Below are 17,576 nucleotides of genomic sequence, written 5' to 3'. Positions count from 1 at the left end.
AAGGAATAGTTCCTTTTTTGGTTGGATGTCACTTCATGTTAAAGTTATTGGAGGCGAGGATTAAAAATGTTCATAAGGCTGAGGCCTCATAACGAAACACAGAAAAAAATTTATCATTGCGATTTCACAGTTTTCCTCTGCAGACTTTCTGCCTCTATTACACCTATACAGAAAACGCCAGCGTTTCAGCAGGTATAATCGACAAGCTGTGATTTACAAAAACATGAACTTTTTTTTTTTAAATGCAGCTTTCCCGCTGCAGATTTTCTTTCTGCAATGTGTTCTGGCTAATCCCATCCACTTTGCTGGTATTGTATAAAGCTGCGTTTCTTTGCTGCAGCGTTTCCACTGTGGCAAAAAAGCTGCGTTTTCTGAACTGATATACTACTGTGTATTATTACAGCCACTTTCACCTATTTTCTCCTACTGGTGCTTGTTTGAGGAGTGAGGCTACTGTTATTCAGCTATATATATCATTCATCCATCCATGTGTAAGTGTTTTTTGATTTCAGATTAGAATTGCAGTAGATTAGAATAACAGAACATATAAATTTTATCCTATAGATAGAGTCAACGCTCCAGTGAAATTTATTTGGGTGCGAAAAAAAAATAAAAGGAAGAATTCTTTCTGAAATAGAAGTGTTAATAGTTTATTTTTATCACTTAACAAAAGTAAGAAAAGAGAATTCTAAATCCCATCAATATTTGGTGTGACCTTTGCCCTTTGGAGGAGGAGTCCTGATATGATATGGCCTCCACAAAGCAATGATTTCAACATTATCCAGTCTGTCTTGGATTACATAAAGAGACAGAAGGATTGAAACAAGCCTACATCCACAGACCTGTGCTTAGTTCTCCAAGATGGTGGGGACAACCTCCCTGCCGAGTTCCTTCAAAACCTTTCTGCAAGTACCGAGAAGAACTAAAGGAAGGCAAAGGTCACACCAAATATTGATGGGATTTACATTTCTCTTTTCTTCAATCACTTCATTTTGTTAATTGACAAACTATTAACACTATTTTTGCAGAATCCCCCCCCAACCTCCCTAAAAATTTTGCACAACAATGTAAATCTTATATTATATGAAAGGAACATGATAAAAAAAACAAGAAGATATTTATTATACTGAACACAGACATTTATAAAATGCATCTATGATAAATACAAACTGGTATTTTCAATTGCATTGCACTCATTCTCCAAATACTCAATGATAATATTTCCACCATTATACAAAGGATTCTCCGGACTGGTAAGCCATATATCTATAGAGCTGTCCATGGGTAGCGTGGCTCCTGTCTCCGCATGGCACACTCTCAGCTTCTGTAAGACAAGTAAGGACACTATGGAATATATATATGTACTCATGTAGTTTACCGTCTTTGGCATTTACATGTCAGTGAATGGAAACATTGTACTTCAGCTTCTGGATATAAACATGGCTGTTTCCATTCACTGACAACAGGAAGAAACCAGATGTTCTAGGCGACAACAATGTCTTCACTGAATTTATTTCCACTTACATAATTGAGGAAGTGAGTACAAGGCTGGTTCAATGCGTTGTACTCACTTCCTCAATTATGTGAGTAATTATGTAAGTACGTTGTAACCGTTATATAAGTGTATGGTCATTAATATGATATGATAATAACATTATAACATCACCCAAGTGGGTTCCTCCCCCTGTGGGTAAGCAAAAGCCATTGTAGCTTTTATATAGCAGTGTTTTGTATGTTGTTATGATCTGTCTCATCTACAATTCATAAAGGAGATAATACATCTCCGAAACGCGTTGTGTGTTTTGAGCTTAAAACAAAGACTTTGCCTCTGGAAAGTGCTGGAAATTCTTCACTCCATGACTCCAATGGTTATCTACATTGCCTGGATTTCTTTTTTTTCGTCCTGACGCCGAGACATCCTGCAGCTTCCACATATTGGATTGATACGCGTGGGAAGTAGCTGTGACTTATCACAACTAATCCAGGTGAGCGACAAACCATAACACTGGCAGCAAAGTGATTATATGTCCTTGTGTCTAACTCTATACCTGTATATTGCAGATTCACCTCATTCACTGTCTATGTAATGACATACATGTAGGATGTGTATCCTCATCCTTTCCACTATATTTTATTATCTACTATCCATCACTGTGTCGTACTAACAATATCATGCTAAGTGGCGCTTGGCGTTGTTTCTCTTTTGTCTAAGGCCTGGTTGACATCTGCGTTCAGTATTGCGTTTGGGGAGTCCACTTGGGGACCCCCTGAATGGAATCCTGAACGCATTAAAAAGCAATGAAAGCACATGGACCCCATAGACCAGGGGTCCTCAAACTGCGGCCCGTGGGCCACATGCGGCCCGCCAAGCACTTCTGACTGGCCCCGCCGACAACGTCGGCAGGCGTGCATTTATAATGAAGCACCTGGGGAGCTCGGGCCAGGCCATGGAGCGCACTTCACTTTACCTATTGGAGGGCACCGCTCCCGATGTCTGTGCGACCTGCTCGGCCTCCGGCCCACTGTTTAAAAAGTTTGAGCACCCCTGCCATAGACTATAATGGGGTCCGTGTGTTTTCCACGTGAATCATGCATTGGGGAAAGTGCTGTAAGAAGTCCTTTTCTCTCCGCATGATTGGTGCGGACACCACAAGGAAAACACACAGACCCCATTACAGTCTATGGGGTCCATGTGCTTTCGCTGCTCATTGCTTTTTAATGCGTTTAGTATTCCATACAGGGGATCCACAAGCGGACTTCCCGAACTGAATACCGAATGCAGATGTGATCCAGGCCTTACACTCAATGTACTGTGTGAAGCTTAACCTCTGTCCTCTTCTCCTAAACTTCTGTCTTATGTGAACTAGCCTTGGAGGGTGAGGAGGGACAGGACATGGTTGCTGCCATAGAGGAGAATATATTGCTTTTCTAATGTATTTTTCATGCTCTGTAATTCTGATATAAGAGAAAAGAAGAGCCAGAAAAATCAGCAGATAATTCCCTATAAGACTCCTCGCATCCCCTATTAGTTGTATTACTTGGATTCTGGGTTTTGCGCTCCTTTATCTAACACAGGACAGACAATACACAGTAACATGACATCTACCTTAGCCGAAGCTTTGTTATTGTCATTTTTCAGGCTTGATATAGAAGCTGCATAGTCCACAGCTTTCCCAATACTCCACTTCTTACAGAAGAACATGGGTTTGCTTTTGTCCTTTTCACCCTTGGGCAAGTACACTTGAAAGTAGATCCTTTCCGACTGCAATGTACAAAAAAATAGGAGATTATATGGCAAGCAAAACTGGTTACAGGGGACATGAGCCCCGACCATAAATAACCGAGCCAAAATACTATTCATTTACATATTTAAAGAGATATACTTGGTATACAAAGCTTGGCTCCTGCTGCAAGTATGTGGCACGAAGTACAAATCCTCAATGTGTATTATTAAATCTTGTCCAGAGATTCTTAACCTCTTCCCGCTCTGCGCCATACTATTATGTCACACTGAGTGTATAGTTAATGTTCAGTGCTGTAATAGTATGGCGCTGTAATGATGCGGGGTGCCAGTGGCATTACTGCTGTCCCAAGACTTCCCACTGGAGTCAGAAAATACTCCAGGTGACTAACTCACCATCAACCCCCATGCTTAACCACCGCCCCCAACCACACCACTACCCATCCCCATCCCTTCCCACCCCCACCAGGCCATAGAAAAATTGTCTTGCTGAAACTGGTCCGTGATGGAAAAAGGGTTGGGGACCACTGCCCTATAACGCCTAGGAATCCTAGGTGTGATGTGTTGCAATCCAATATAACTACGGTAGTATCTACAAGTCTAAGACTGTAAGGTTATGTTTACACTGTACTTTGAGTACTGCCTACGGTTTTTATTTCAAGCACAACATACAATACAGCTTTAACACCGACTTACAGCTCACATGCATAGTAAACACGTGTAACAGCTGAATTGCCTAGTAAAATATGCTACTTACTATGGCAAGTAAAAAATGCAGTTATTCATGAAAAGCGCTGTGTGACCTAAGCCTTCATCACTGGGGCAGATTCACTATAAATGAGCGACATTATCTTTCCAAAGGGACATTTTTATGGTTTTATGACCATAAAAATCTACGCCGGTTATGAGCAGGTGTAAATTTCTTAAGAGAAAGGGCCTGCGCCTTGTCAAGAACCTGGTGAATCCTCCGCTGTCACAGGCAGGTCTCATACATTAGAAAAGCCAAAAACATTACACTCAGCAATCTGGAAACTAAAATGTGTATTTTTATTTATCAATAATAAAATTTATGAATTGTTCAGAGAATATTTTAGGGTAGAACAAAATGACCATTCCAAGGGCTTGTTCACATGGAGTAATTTAGCGGTGATTTGGTGGATTCGGTCTCACTCCGTCCTGAATCTGCCTCCCATTGTATTCAAAACAGGACACGGAAAAAATAAGTGTCCGGCTCGATCTTGCCGCAGATTCCATGGCCGACTCACCAGCAGAATCCAGGGTGTAAGACACTCCATTAGGCCAATACATTTACGCCTGAAGAGTGAGTGAAGGCTCTGACATGGGAATGTGCAGAACTTACCACCATGTGAACTTACCCTGGTAAGACAAGTCATCCTTAATCTGTAATCGTTTCTCACGATACTGAAAATTGTAAAAATGTAAGAGGACTATGGCCACTTATGTGAGGTATGTCCGGGGTGCACATTGTATAGTAAGGCTGATAGTTATCTTCTGCTCCAGGGCAAATACAATGAGTAACAAGAGACGCGACATCCGGTCTCTCCACAGACTGGAATATGTAATAATTTCTATCAAGATAAGAGCCATTGTATACATACCACACACAGCACATAGTCTACATGATATCAGGTGCAGGGGACAAAGAGGGAGAATGAATGTGTCATAAATCAACAACTGCTGCAAGAGCTTACTGTCTGAATGAATGTCTAAATAGAGAATTTTGTCTTAGTAATTTACATGTATGTTGTGGCAATACATTTACAACAGGGTCACCCGGCACCAAATTTATTAATCACTTTTCAACACATTTTTTTTTTTTTTTTTTATAATGTAAATTGTGAGCTCCATATAGGGATCACAATGTACATTTTTTTTCTTCCTATCAGTATGTCTTTGTAGAATGGGAGAAATCCACAGAAACACAGGTAGAACATACAAACTCCTGGCAGATGTTGTTCCTGGCGGGATTTGAACACAGGACTCCAGCACTGCAAAGCTGCAGCGCTAACCACTAAGCCACATTGTTTCCCCAACACATGTAATATTTGCACATAACATGGACATAAATGGAAAGATGCATGGCTTCAATGGCAGCACTGTGCATCCAAAGATTTGCCAAGATTTGGTGCATGATTATGGTGTAAACCAAGCCAGAATAGGTGTGAAGTTACCTTAGAGCAGGGGTGCTCACACTTTTTCAGCATGTGAGCTACTTTATAACATGACCAAGTCCAAAAATCTACTACCCACTTCTTGTGGGCGGGGCGTGTCTGTGGGCGGGGCCGGGCAGAGCGGGAGAGCAGGAGACAGCAGCTTTCTGTGGCCGCCCAGGGACACCCGGTTTCTGCTTGTTCACAGCGCAGGCTGAGAGTTATCTCCGGACACTGGCAGGCTGGGGCTGCGGCAGCCGTGCCTGCCAGTGTCCGTAGATGACTCTCAGCCTGCACTGTGAAGAAGCAGCACCCCGGCCCCCTTCATCCCTAAGAGTGGGGAGCGCGTCATCCCCCGGAGCTGCTGCTGCTTGGCCTGCAAGTGTCCGGAGTGCTTGTTCACAGCGCAGGCTGAGAGTCGACTCTCAGCCTGCACTGTGAACAAGCACACACCGGGGATCCCTGGCTGCATCCCGCGATCAACCCATACGTCCATTGCGATCGACCGGTAGATCGCGATCGACGTATTGGGCACCCCTGCCTTAGAGAGTCTAAAATCACATCAGACACTTTGATAAATCTGGCGCGGTTTAAGATGGGCTAGTCCAGGGGTCAGCAACCATCAAGACTCCAGCTACTGTGAAACTACAGCTCCCAACATGTTCTATTCATTTTCATGGGCGTTCCAAGAACAGCAGAACAAGTATGCATGCTGGGAGTTGTAGTTTTACAACAGCTCTAGTGCCACAGGTTGCCTACCTTTCCTTTAGTGTAAGGGTTTGCTCACACAGCGAAATTTGTGCAAGCTGAAAAATTCAGCTTTAGGAATTTGAAGCTGAAATTTTCTGCTTAAATAAGTTCTGCTGTGGAATCTGCCACAGAGCCTGCAAATTCTGCACCAGCCAGGTGGAATTCTTCAACCTCCCATTCACTTCAATGGGAGTTATCAGACAGAAACCACCTGAAGATTGAGCGCGATGCTTAGTTTTTCTGGTAACTGAAAAAAAAATGAACGGCTAACTCTCAGGGAAATGAATGACAGATTTCAGGAAAGTATTTTTAATCTTAAGAGGCATTAACCCCTGCCTGACATCCACCGTAATAGTACTGTGCAGCCATCATAGTTACCAGGTCTCCACTGTAATGTACATCACAGACCCGGAACTAATGCCCACGATCAGCGTTCACTCCGATTTCAGGCTGATTGCAGTGTGGTCCCCTCAAAAAAAAAAAAAAAAAAAAAATTCAGGGCTCAACCTGCCAATCAAATGGTACGGCTTAACCACTTCCGGACCACCCATAGACTATAAACGTCCAGGAAGTGGTTGCCCCCTTGAGTGGCTGGCTGCCTGATACAGTGCTCCAAGCTGGGAGCAATCTCTATCTTTCCTTTTTCACTCTTTTTCTCTGTATCTTCAAGAAACCGGTAACTAAGCAGACTAGCACTATGAATTAGCAACTATAAATCTAATGGAAGACCCTGTGGAGTATTTTGTTCCTTTTGTATCTATTGTTAAAGCATGGACAATGACTCTGTCCTGTGCACATGTGCCTGTTACCATCCCCCCAGGAGCTAAGCATGGACAGCATATCTCACCATGTGGCATGGAGGAAAACCTACAAGGAAGTGTGGACTTCTTCTTTTCAAGGAGATGATTTTTGGTGTCTATTGCTGATGTGTGAAGATGCCTACAGCTGACTGGTATTTCTTTCTATTACTGTGGACACGTGGGACTCTGTTACAGCCTGGGAACCATCACCCACCTACCCATGTGTTTATGGAAGCTTGGCAAGAGAGCAGCACCCTGTCTACCTGGATGGCTGCAGACCTCTCTGGGCAGTAGAACACAGTGGTAAGAAGAAAGGAGGAGGAGGAGGGCTGTGATGAAGGACATTTGGGGCATATTTTGTGGTTAATGGACAATAGTGCTGATGCAAGATACCAAACTATCAGCTGTGAGCAGGAGATCTCACCACCTACCAAAGGAACTGCTACATGTTATCGTGATAGCTGCATATGTCCCCCACCTTTGCAAAAACGTTTCTGGCTGTTATATCTACATGCTGTGACCCCCCTCCTCATGTCCTCCAACCACATTCGGCTGTATTATTAACATCACTTCACACAGAGAACTAAATGATCTTGCAGTGTGTCTGTGTTCCTTTCTTTTTTAGTTGCTATAATTCCTAGTATTTCTCTATCTGCCATGAGCTTGTATGTGTTTTTTCTCTCTTGTTTATACTACTGTACCATCTATGAAACTGTATCACTGAAATTTCCCTATTGTGGGACTATTAAAGGAATATCTTATCTTATCTTAACACAGCAGCTGCACGGAGATCGTGCAGCTGCTGAAGCTGGGAGCCGAATGTAACTTCAGCCGGAGTTCCAAGAGAAAAGGCAGGGAAGGTTTATTCCCTTCCCTGCTATCTCGATCGCTGTGTATACAGCACTCAATGAGCGCTGTATACACGGCTATGGGCGCCGCCATGATGGGGCCACTCTCTGACCCGGTGGTCACGTGATCCACCGGCCTCAGTGTCTTACAAGAGTTGCTAGGTCCTACAGGACCCAGATCAGCTCTGTATACTGTGTATACAGCGTGCAGGAGGCTGGATTCCTCCTGCAACTGAGGCTAAATGTACCAGCCCCAGTTATAGGAGAAATCAGCCTCCCTAACAAAAAAAAAAGTGATCAGATGTCCCCAAAGATCTCTTATGACACAATCTGGAAAAAAAAATGTAATAAAAAAGTTAATAAAAAAATGAAAATAAAATTATTAAAATAAATAAAATAATCCGCTAATAAAACGCCGTTATTAAAGGTTATAGCCTCACCCCCAACGACACCATACAAAATAAAAATTACCGTAACAGAGAGGAAAAACTATTTTATAAAGTTTTTCAGTAGCACTTTGTGTTATTAAATAATAAAAAAAAAAATTAAAAAAAAAAAAGTGGAAACCAGGCACAATTTCCCTCCTATTTTGTTTATATTTTCCCGGATTTAAAAAAAATGAAAACACATTCGAAAATAAAAACATAAAAGCAAAGCCATATGTGTCCCCGAAAAAAGATGCCAAAATTACCGTATTTTTCGGACTATAAGACGCACTTTTTTCCCCAAAAATTTCGGAGGAAAATGAGGGTGCGTCTTATAGTCTGAATGTGGGTTTGCAGCATGGCCGCGCTTCTGCCACCGCTGGTTTTCTTCAGCGGCAGTAGCGCGGCAATCCGCAGGCCCCGGCAGCTAAGACACTCCCCGGCATCTGCTGTAATAGACCGGCGGATGCCGGGGAGTGTCTTAGCTGCCGGGGCCTGCAGATTGCCGCGCTACTGCCACCGCTGGTTTTCTTCAGCGGCAGGAGCGTGACAATCTGCAGGCCCCGGCAGCTAAGACACTCCCCGGCATCCGCCGGTCTATTACAGCAGATGCCGGGGACTGTCGTAGCTGCCGGGGCCTGCAGATTGCCGCGCTACTGCCGCTGAAGAAAACCAGCGGTGACAGTAGCGCGGCCATGCTGCAAACCCACTCCTCCTCCACAGGTCCCGGCAGTCAGTTAGCCCCCCCCCCCCACCGGCCCCATACCTTTAGTGATGCAGGCCGGCTCCTGCACGGCGAGGCCGCAGGAGCCGACCTGTTCCGATGACAGCCGGGAGCCTAATGAAGGCTCCCAGGCCTGTCATAGATATATATTACTATCGCGGCTGGTCTATGACCCTCCGCGATAGTAATGTATAGAATCTCCCATAGACGGCAATACACTTGTATTGCCGTCTATGGGAGTTGCAATCAAATGATTGCAGGTTCAAGCCCCCTCGGCGGGGGATATTAAAATAGTAAAAAAAAAAAAAAAAAAACCCACTTAAAAAAAATATAATAAAAAATAAAATAAATAAAAGTTCACCTCCTTTCCCTAGAATACATATAAAAGTATAACATTACTGTGAAACATATACATTAGGTATCCCTGTGTCTGAAAATTCCCTGTCTACTAATATTTTTATGTACAGTGAACGTCAAAATCAAAAGTGCTAAACTGCTGGGTTTTTCTCTCTGTTTTGCCTCTGAATTAAATAAAAGGTGATCTAAGCAATAAACATTTCCCAAAATGGTATATCTAAAAAAGTACACCTGGCCCCACAAAAAAAACGCCCTATACATCCCCGTACAGCTGCAGGGTCACCTGTCAATGTGGCCTTGCAGCTGTTCCAAAACTACAACTCCCATATATTAAATATTTTACCATTTTTTGCCTGAAAATTTTTTTTCCCTATTTTTCTCCTCTAAAACCTGGGTGCGTCTTATAGTCCAGTGCGTCTTATAGTCCGAAAAATACGGTAGTTGAATGAGACATACGAGAAAAATGTTACAGCCCTCAAAACTGCACATACAAATAAACCCGAAAATGTGTCTGGTCCTGGACCACAAATTGGCCCGGTACTGAAGTGGTTAAACATAATATGACACTACTGCAATATGCTAGAAAAATCCCTGCAATTCCCAGCACAGCCACTGGGAGGCCACACAGTCTCACACATTCTGGTGCAGGATGGAGTGTGGTGATGGGTGCTGGCTCTCTTTTTCTTGCACTAATCACACATGTCAGCGCAGGTCTTAAATAAATAATAATAATAAACTTTATTTATATAGCACCAACATATTCTGTAGCACTTTACAAATCAGAGGATGACATCCCTCTTTTGGCTGCTCCTTGTGAAACAGAAGTCCGATGAGACTGGCAGGTGCTATGTACACTGTGTAGTTTCTTGCAATGAGGGGCATTGTGTTGCTGGCGCACTAAGAGTACATGCACAGGTATTGTGTACAATGCTATGGATTTCGAATGTTGATTTGAACACAGCAAATCTTGTATTATGTTACCAGGTCCTCTTTAAATTTAATGGAAGCCTTTGGAGAGGCCCTTGGACCAATATAAAGTGTGCAAACCTGAATTAGCCCGTGAGCCCATTCCGGATACGCCAGCACTTTATAACAGTGAGGGAGACAACCTGTCTCCATTATAGTCCAACTGTTGTAGTATAAATGGAAGCCATGATGCTAAAGTGAACAGAGGCTAAAACAAAGAAAACAGTGCTATGGAGAGCGTCTTACCTGCGTTATAGATTTATCCCCCAGCGCATGTAACTTCAGCTTCATTAATGCCACCTTCGCTGCAGTCTCGGCATTTTTTGCCCCTCTACGCACTTTACTCGGAGGAGCAGACTTTTTGGAATCTAAAAATCACATCAGTGTTATATAGTAAAAAGTTGCTGACAATTTATCTGCTGCTCCGACCCTTCAGGTGAAGCAAAAAAATAAATAAAAAATGACATACATATAAAGTAGAATTCCCACAGATATGGGATCTTTGGCAGCCATGTAAATCAAAACTCACTTGCCCTTAATACATTAAAAATTTTGACAGGTTGGGTGCCTGACCTAAATGTCAAAACTGAACCTAAAGGAGCTGTTCGGTGTCAATGAAAACTCGACTAAAGGTAGGGGAGGGGTTAAACAACAGATAGCATTACTTACCCCTCCCCGCTGTCACAGCACTAAGTCTCTGCTGCCACCTGCTGGTGTTTGTTAGCAGCAACGTCACATTGTCACCATCACTGGTCTCAGCAGTCCAGCACTAAGACTAGTTACTGGCTACAGCAGCTGATCTGCAGGGGTCCCAGCTGTCTAATACCGAATGCCTATACTGTGCACCGTCCATCAATTTTTGAAACTGGGAAACTCCTTTAAGACAACTGTCCTATACCTTGTACCAATACTGGTTAGCTATCTTGGTCTCCAACCTGTAACCACATGTGATAAGTGTGTGCTAGGAGTTGTAGTATTGTCCCTACATTACGGTGATCCTCCGCCATTCCCCTAATGCATAGCATCACTGAATATGGTGCCGCTATATAAATGACTGGAAATAAAGGAGAACTCCGACATACCCACAATCTCTTTGACCAGCTGTTGGGTTGCAGACATCCGCGGCTTTGGAGTCTCCAGTTTCTCACATTCATGGTCTGGTTGGTGACGATGCCTGGATAGGACAGAATACACCATATAGAACAATGTAGTTTTAAAGGGGTTGTCCCATCACAAGGATCCTATCTATACTGCTAGTTTATGTGGATTTAAGACTTTTCCTAAATGCAATGCTTTATCAAAATTGCTTTGTTTGGCCGCTTGTCAAGTGATGTCACTGCCTGCTCTCAGGGGGGAGGGAGGGGCTGGGAGCAGCTCTGAGCTGTGTGTGTCTGATAAGTAGCGGAGCTTCTCAGCTCAGTGAGAGCTCCGGGATTTCTGAGCTCTTATCAGTCGGTTTTACTGAATTTGGCTGATAAGGGCTGAGATAGGGAGTCCGTTACCTCTGTATGTAATGCAAACTGACTCAAATCCAGCTCTGCTACATCAGCTTCACGCTGTGGTAATTCATTTACAACCAATCCCCTGCAAGTGAAACCCCGCCCACCTATGTGCCGAGAAAAGCAGGAAGTGAAGAGAGCACAACAGCCTGCAGGTTAGTGAACAAGCGTCATGGGAATACCCCTTTAAGGGTCATGCGGAGTCACATAAATATGATCAAACAAACCTCAAGCAGAAATGTTTGTTGCAGAAAGGACATAAAACCTCCACCAATTCCTTCCCGCTGCAGCCTGTGTAAGAACAAGGGTACTGTGTGCTGCCTTCAGACTGTCCACCGCCGCTGCCTGTAGTCACCTGTAGAAATACACCGCTATACATATAATGACATACTACACAGTCCAGACTGTAGCCTCTAATTCACAACCACCACCATATGTGCTCCAGGAGGCTCGGCTAGTAAACGGACGGCTGTAAATCACCCTGAACATATCCCAGACACTGGCTGCTACCCCGCAGCATGAGGAGGGGTACACATTACATAACACCACGGGAAGGGGAGTCACTTAAAGAACTTAATGGAGTTATAGTGGTAAAATTATAGTAGTAATGGGAATTACCACTGTATATTTGTCATTTAGGAATATGGTAACAACATATGTGTAAGCGGCAATAATTGTTGTAAATGGTCACCAAAGGGAAGGGACAAATACAATGAATATATAGTGGAACAGATGAGGACTTAAACATAACAAATAAAATATGAGTAATTGCATGCTTAACAATAGTATTACATTATAGATGCAAATACTGCCCCCTGCTGGGTATTCCAGAATGAAGCACAAGTAGATCTTTTCATTTCCCACCATAAGTTTGCTGTTCTAATTGAAAGAAAAAAATCTTCACTTACCTCGGGGCAGCCATGGGAATCTCTGCTCCGATGTGTGAGGCTTTATGGGGGGAAAAAAATGGCATTTTAAAAGGTTTTCATATAATGTATGGGTCAATGCAATAGAACATGGAAAAATGCTGAGACTGATCCGGGTAAGCTGGGATACCACAATGGCACTTCACTGTATGTAGGGTCGTTCACATGGTACTTAACTGTAACATATTATTGGATTATGGGAAGTAATGGCTTCCTTGCTTAGGCTCCATGCGCTATTTACGGGTTTCCTGCGGCTGCTTTTCCATCACTGTTCTAGTCCAACCTATTGCACCTAGTAAAATGAGACTTGTTGTAGGTGGGACTGGCAAGACTGACACAATTACCATAAGTGTTCTTAGCACAGGCGGTGCCAGGAATGACAACAATGAAAACAACTTTTATCTGGTTGCAAGCACCCCAAGGGAGATCCCAATATCTGCAAATGCTCCAAATCTTGTGAGTGCACCTTGTCCAATGCTGCCCCCTGGTCTTCACTGGTGGATCCAAGGTCCTGTGATGTCACTGCTGGATGTGGGATCATCCTCGGGATATTTGTGACCTTATTAGTTTATTGTAGAACAGTTTTTTTTCTCCACAATGCTAATTCTGAAGTTATAAAGGTATGTCTGCACATGTCCCCCCCCCCCCAACAGTCATGGTAACAGCTCTGCTACTATTCAAGTGCATAGTAGAAAATTCTAAGTAGAAAATTCTAAACCACTTGAGCAGATTTATCCAACCTAGTACAAATGACAGTGAAATAGTTGTTCCAATTGGGGTCCCGTGTGCCTTACCCTTCGTTCACATCTGCGTTGGTATTCCATCTGGGGGAGTCCACATGAGACACCCCCCCCCCGAATGGAATACCAAACACAATTGCAATCGGTGTACAGTGAAAGCACACGGACCCCATAGACTATAATGGGGTCTGTGTTCTTGCCACACTCTGCCAGCACGAAACACGCAGACAGGAAAGTAGTTGGTGAACAACCGTACTTTCCTGTCCGCATGTTCCCTGCAGAGATCTGGCAGCAAGCACATGGACCCCATTATAGTCTACGGGGTCCTTGTGCTTTAAATGCAGAGTGCTTGCAATTGTGTTTGATATTCTGTTTGGGGGGGGTCCTCATGTGGACTCCCCCGGACGGAATACAAACGCTGATGTGAACGAGGCCTTACACTGACTGGTATAACAGACTCACTTTCCACCCTGTATTCAGAAATTTCACTCACCAAAACACTCTTGAGCAGCCGTCGCACACAAAGGGGAGGAAATCTATTAAAAAACAAATTAAAATAGTCACATATCTAATTACAAAAATGATTGTGGTTCCCATAAAAACAGACAACAGTTTCAACTTTACCATAAGAAGTAATCAAACTTTGTAAGACTCAGATCACATTGTGCTTGGGGTGTACAGATGTAGATGGGTTAACCCAAACTTCTGCAATTGGTTAAACTGCTGCAGCCTGATATCTTATTGAAAACAATGTAGAACTACACACAGAAGGTAAGACTCAGTTCACATCTGCATTATATAATCTGGTTTTCTGTTCTGTTGTAGGAAGGGAAGACCGGATTAAAGAGTGGAGATACATCCATCTACTGACGCTGGCTTCACACCAGCGTTCAATCTCCGTTCTGACGTTTCCGTCTTTTGCATGCAGAAGACGGAAACCTGTTGGACCGGGTCCGGCCATGAGCGCTGGTGAGCATTTTATGCTCTCTGAGGCGAAACCGTTTTTTTTTTTACATCAGACACAGAGTACTGCATGTCCGACTCTGTGTCCGGTTAAAAAAAAAACGGTTTCACCACAGAGAGCATAAAACGCTCACCAGCGCTCACGGCCGGACACTTTTCAAACCCATTCAAATGAATGGGTTTGAAACATGACTGCAGGTTTCCGTCTCATGCCCAGTTTCGGGCAGGAAACAGAAACCTGCAGAACGGAGACCGGGCGTAGATGTGAACGAGCCCTGACAGACAAAATCAGATCCCCGAGACCACATTGACTATATTGGGGTCTGCCAAATGTCTGTTATTTTTGCAGGACTATTCTGTCTGCAATTTTATGATGGACTCTGTGACAGAGGCTCCTAATGTAGATGTGAACGCGGCCAAAGCTTCCACTGACCCTGCACCATCAATTGTGAATGTAAATTAGGGATCGGATTACTAACCCAAACCATTATACACAATTCTGATCTGCTCCAGTGCCTGAAAAATAAGCCCAAACCCTTTGTCTGAGAAGATGATAAAATAAATAAGACCCTGTCTTATTTTCAGAAAAACACAATAGTATATATGGCAACTATACACTAAAAATATATTACCAGTACAGATATCCATCTATGTGTGTGCATATATTTTATATATGGCTGCTATACAATACACATGTATCATCAGTACAAATAACTAGATGTGTATACATAGTATATATGATAGGTATATATTACACAAGTATCTGCTGTATAGAGAACTATGTGTATATATAATATACATGACAGCTATACACTACACATGTATCAGCAGTACAGATAACTGTGTATATATACTATAACAGCTATACAATACACATGTATCACTAGTACAGATATCTATGTGTGTATATATAGTATAAATGACAGCTATACAGTACACATGTATCCCCTATACAGATATCCATATGTGTATACATAGTATATATACAGTACATATATATCCCCTCAGATCAGTTACCCAGCTGTCCGCAGTGCTCCACATCACAGTGCTGCCCGATCTCCAGCTCCGCCATGCTATCTGTCGTGTGATGGATGTGTAGACAGCGCTCAGCACACACCGGCTTGTTTTCCACTTGTCAGTCTGAGACGCTGCTTCATGACGTCATCATTGGGCGATCTTAGGACAGGTCTATCAGCTCCACATACACAGTCTGAGATCAGAGGCGGAGGAGGGCTTCCCCTAGTGGCTGGACGGCGGTAGTAAAGAGAATCTATGTGGTAGCAGGACTCTGGTAGTGAGTTATAGCAGCAGTACAGTCAGTATATAGCCTGCTGTATATGGCAGCAATGAATCCAGCCTGAGAGATCTCCATAGTCATTGCTTTTGTTTCTATATCATAACTTAAAACAGACTATAGACTGAAGGGGCCCAGCATCAGTTTCCCCATAAATAATCCATTTCTATTTGGCTAATCTCCCCTGTACACTTGTACCTATATACAGGTCTGTAAATAACAGTCACTTATGGTACACATATAGCTACACTGCAATAATAATGCTAGCCTTTGCCCGAATAGTAGATCATAAGGCTGTGATCTTCCATTAGATAAGTGCCTATGGGGAGATCTGTAGGAACAGTACATGCTGTTCATGGTCAGGGGTATATTAGAGACATACTTACCTATAGTCAGAATAAAGACTGGCCCATTTTTGGGTGCGACACATCCCTTTTCATAATGTAGACAGGCCAGATTTATTACTGAGTCTCTGCCAGATTCATGGTGTAGAAAAGTCGCAGACCTCAGATTTACAACCTTCTAAATGCAACTTTTAACAAAAAATTGTCACAACTGGCGTTTTTGCGCCCCCCCCCCCCCCCCCCAGCACCACTTTCAGGCAAGCGAAAGGAATGCAAGAGTTGAGCTATTATTATTATTGTTTATTTCTATAGCACCATTAATTCCAGGGTGCGTTACATTTGGAGGTTACATACAATACACAGAATATACAGGTAGATATAATACTAACAATGACAGACTGGCACAGTGGGGTTGAGGGCCCTGCCCGCAAGGGCTTACAATCTATGGGGGAAGGGGGATAGAGACAGAAGGAGAGGGGGAGACTGTACAGATGGCAGTGAGGTGATAGTGTTATTGGAGGTTGTAGGCCTTCCTGAATAGGGGAGTCTTCAGGGCCTTCTTAAATCCTGTGATTGTGGGGGTCAGTCTTATGTGTCGTGGTAAGGAGTTCCAGAGTATGGGAGATGCACGGGAGAAATCTTGCAAGCGGTTGTGTGAGGAGCGGATGAGAGCAGAGCGGAGTAGGAGGTCACTGGAGGATCTGAGGTTACGTGTGGACAGGTAGCGGGAGATTAGTTCAGAGATATATGGAGGGGACAGGTTGTGGATGGCTTTGTATGTTAGCGTTAGTAGCTTGAACTCAATTCGCTGGGCTATAGGTAGCCAGTGGAGGGACTGACAGAGGGGAGCAGCCGATGAGGATCGGGGGGTGAGGTGGATTAAGTGAGCAGCGCAGTTTAAGGTGGACTGGAGGGGGGCGAGGGTGTTTGCTAGTTGTCCATGGAGAAGGGTGTTGCAGTAGTCTAGGCGGGAGATTATGAGAGCCTGGACGAGCATTTTAGTAGTTTCAGGGGTGAGGAAGGAGCGGATTCGGTGGATGTTCTTGAGTTGGAGGCAGCAGTAAGACATCACCACTCCACTACATGTAATATCATTCACTCTACTGGCACAAGTGATCAATGAGATCTATAAAGGATCTTCTTAGTAAGGCTGCTGGTGATCTAGCCCCTTTACATATACAGTATGGCGGCATTAATTAGGTGGGCAATCTGATGCCATTGTTTTTGGGACTGTAATAGAAAGAGGTGACACAAACACCAAGGTTATCAATGTGCCCTTATAGGAACTCAATTAATTTTTTAGAAATTAAGGATTTCAACACTCAAAAGTGAGGTAAAATAGATAACAAAAGGATCAACGCTGTTCTATCCCTTATCAGGGCTCAGCAGTGGGTGCACTTTGAGTATCTGACAGACTGCTCGATTAGGCCACCATCATTGAAGAGAAAAATGGACTGACATCACCACTCCAGCCATTGCTGCTAGATAGCAGAGGTGGTCTGAAGTCTAAGCGAGGGGCTGTAATCAT

At 43.5% G+C, this 17,576-nt stretch overlaps 1 protein-coding gene across 1 annotated transcript; it reads right to left on the bottom strand.

Annotated features, from left to right (window-relative positions):
• Positions 1–1,139: 1,139 nt before the first annotated feature.
• ZFAND1 (zinc finger AN1-type containing 1) lies at positions 1,140–15,547 on the bottom strand. Its single transcript, XM_075272117.1, has 8 exons — positions 15,428–15,547; positions 13,941–13,983; positions 12,690–12,729; positions 12,009–12,136; positions 11,365–11,456; positions 10,529–10,650; positions 3,107–3,262; positions 1,140–1,324 (listed from the first exon to the last, which is right to left on the bottom strand). Exons 1-8 carry the CDS (start codon positions 15,480–15,482, stop codon positions 1,154–1,156), a joined length of 807 nt encoding a protein of 268 aa, XP_075128218.1. The 5' UTR covers positions 15,483–15,547; the 3' UTR covers positions 1,140–1,153.
• Positions 15,548–17,576: the final 2,029 nt, after the last annotated feature.

Source organism: Leptodactylus fuscus, chromosome 4, assembly GCF_031893055.1.
Source record: "Leptodactylus fuscus isolate aLepFus1 chromosome 4, aLepFus1.hap2, whole genome shotgun sequence".
Lineage (NCBI taxonomy): Eukaryota > Metazoa > Chordata > Amphibia > Anura > Leptodactylidae > Leptodactylus > Leptodactylus fuscus.
This window is presented reverse-complemented; position numbering and strand designations above follow the sequence as displayed.

Excerpts from the sequence above, each read along its gene's own strand:
- ZFAND1 (XM_075272117.1), bottom strand. The coding sequence starts at position 15,482 with ATGGCGGAGCTGGAGATCGGGCAGCACTGTGATGTGGAGCACTGCGGA. Across the intron at positions 10,651-11,364 it reads GCTGGTCAAAGAGATTGTGG|ATTCCAAAAAGTCTGCTCCT; the intron begins GTATGTCGGAGT and ends TGTGATTTTTAG. Across the intron at positions 1,325-3,106 it reads ATAACAAAGCTTCGGCTAAG|AAGCTGAGAGTGTGCCATGC; the intron begins GTAGATGTCATG and ends CTTGTCTTACAG.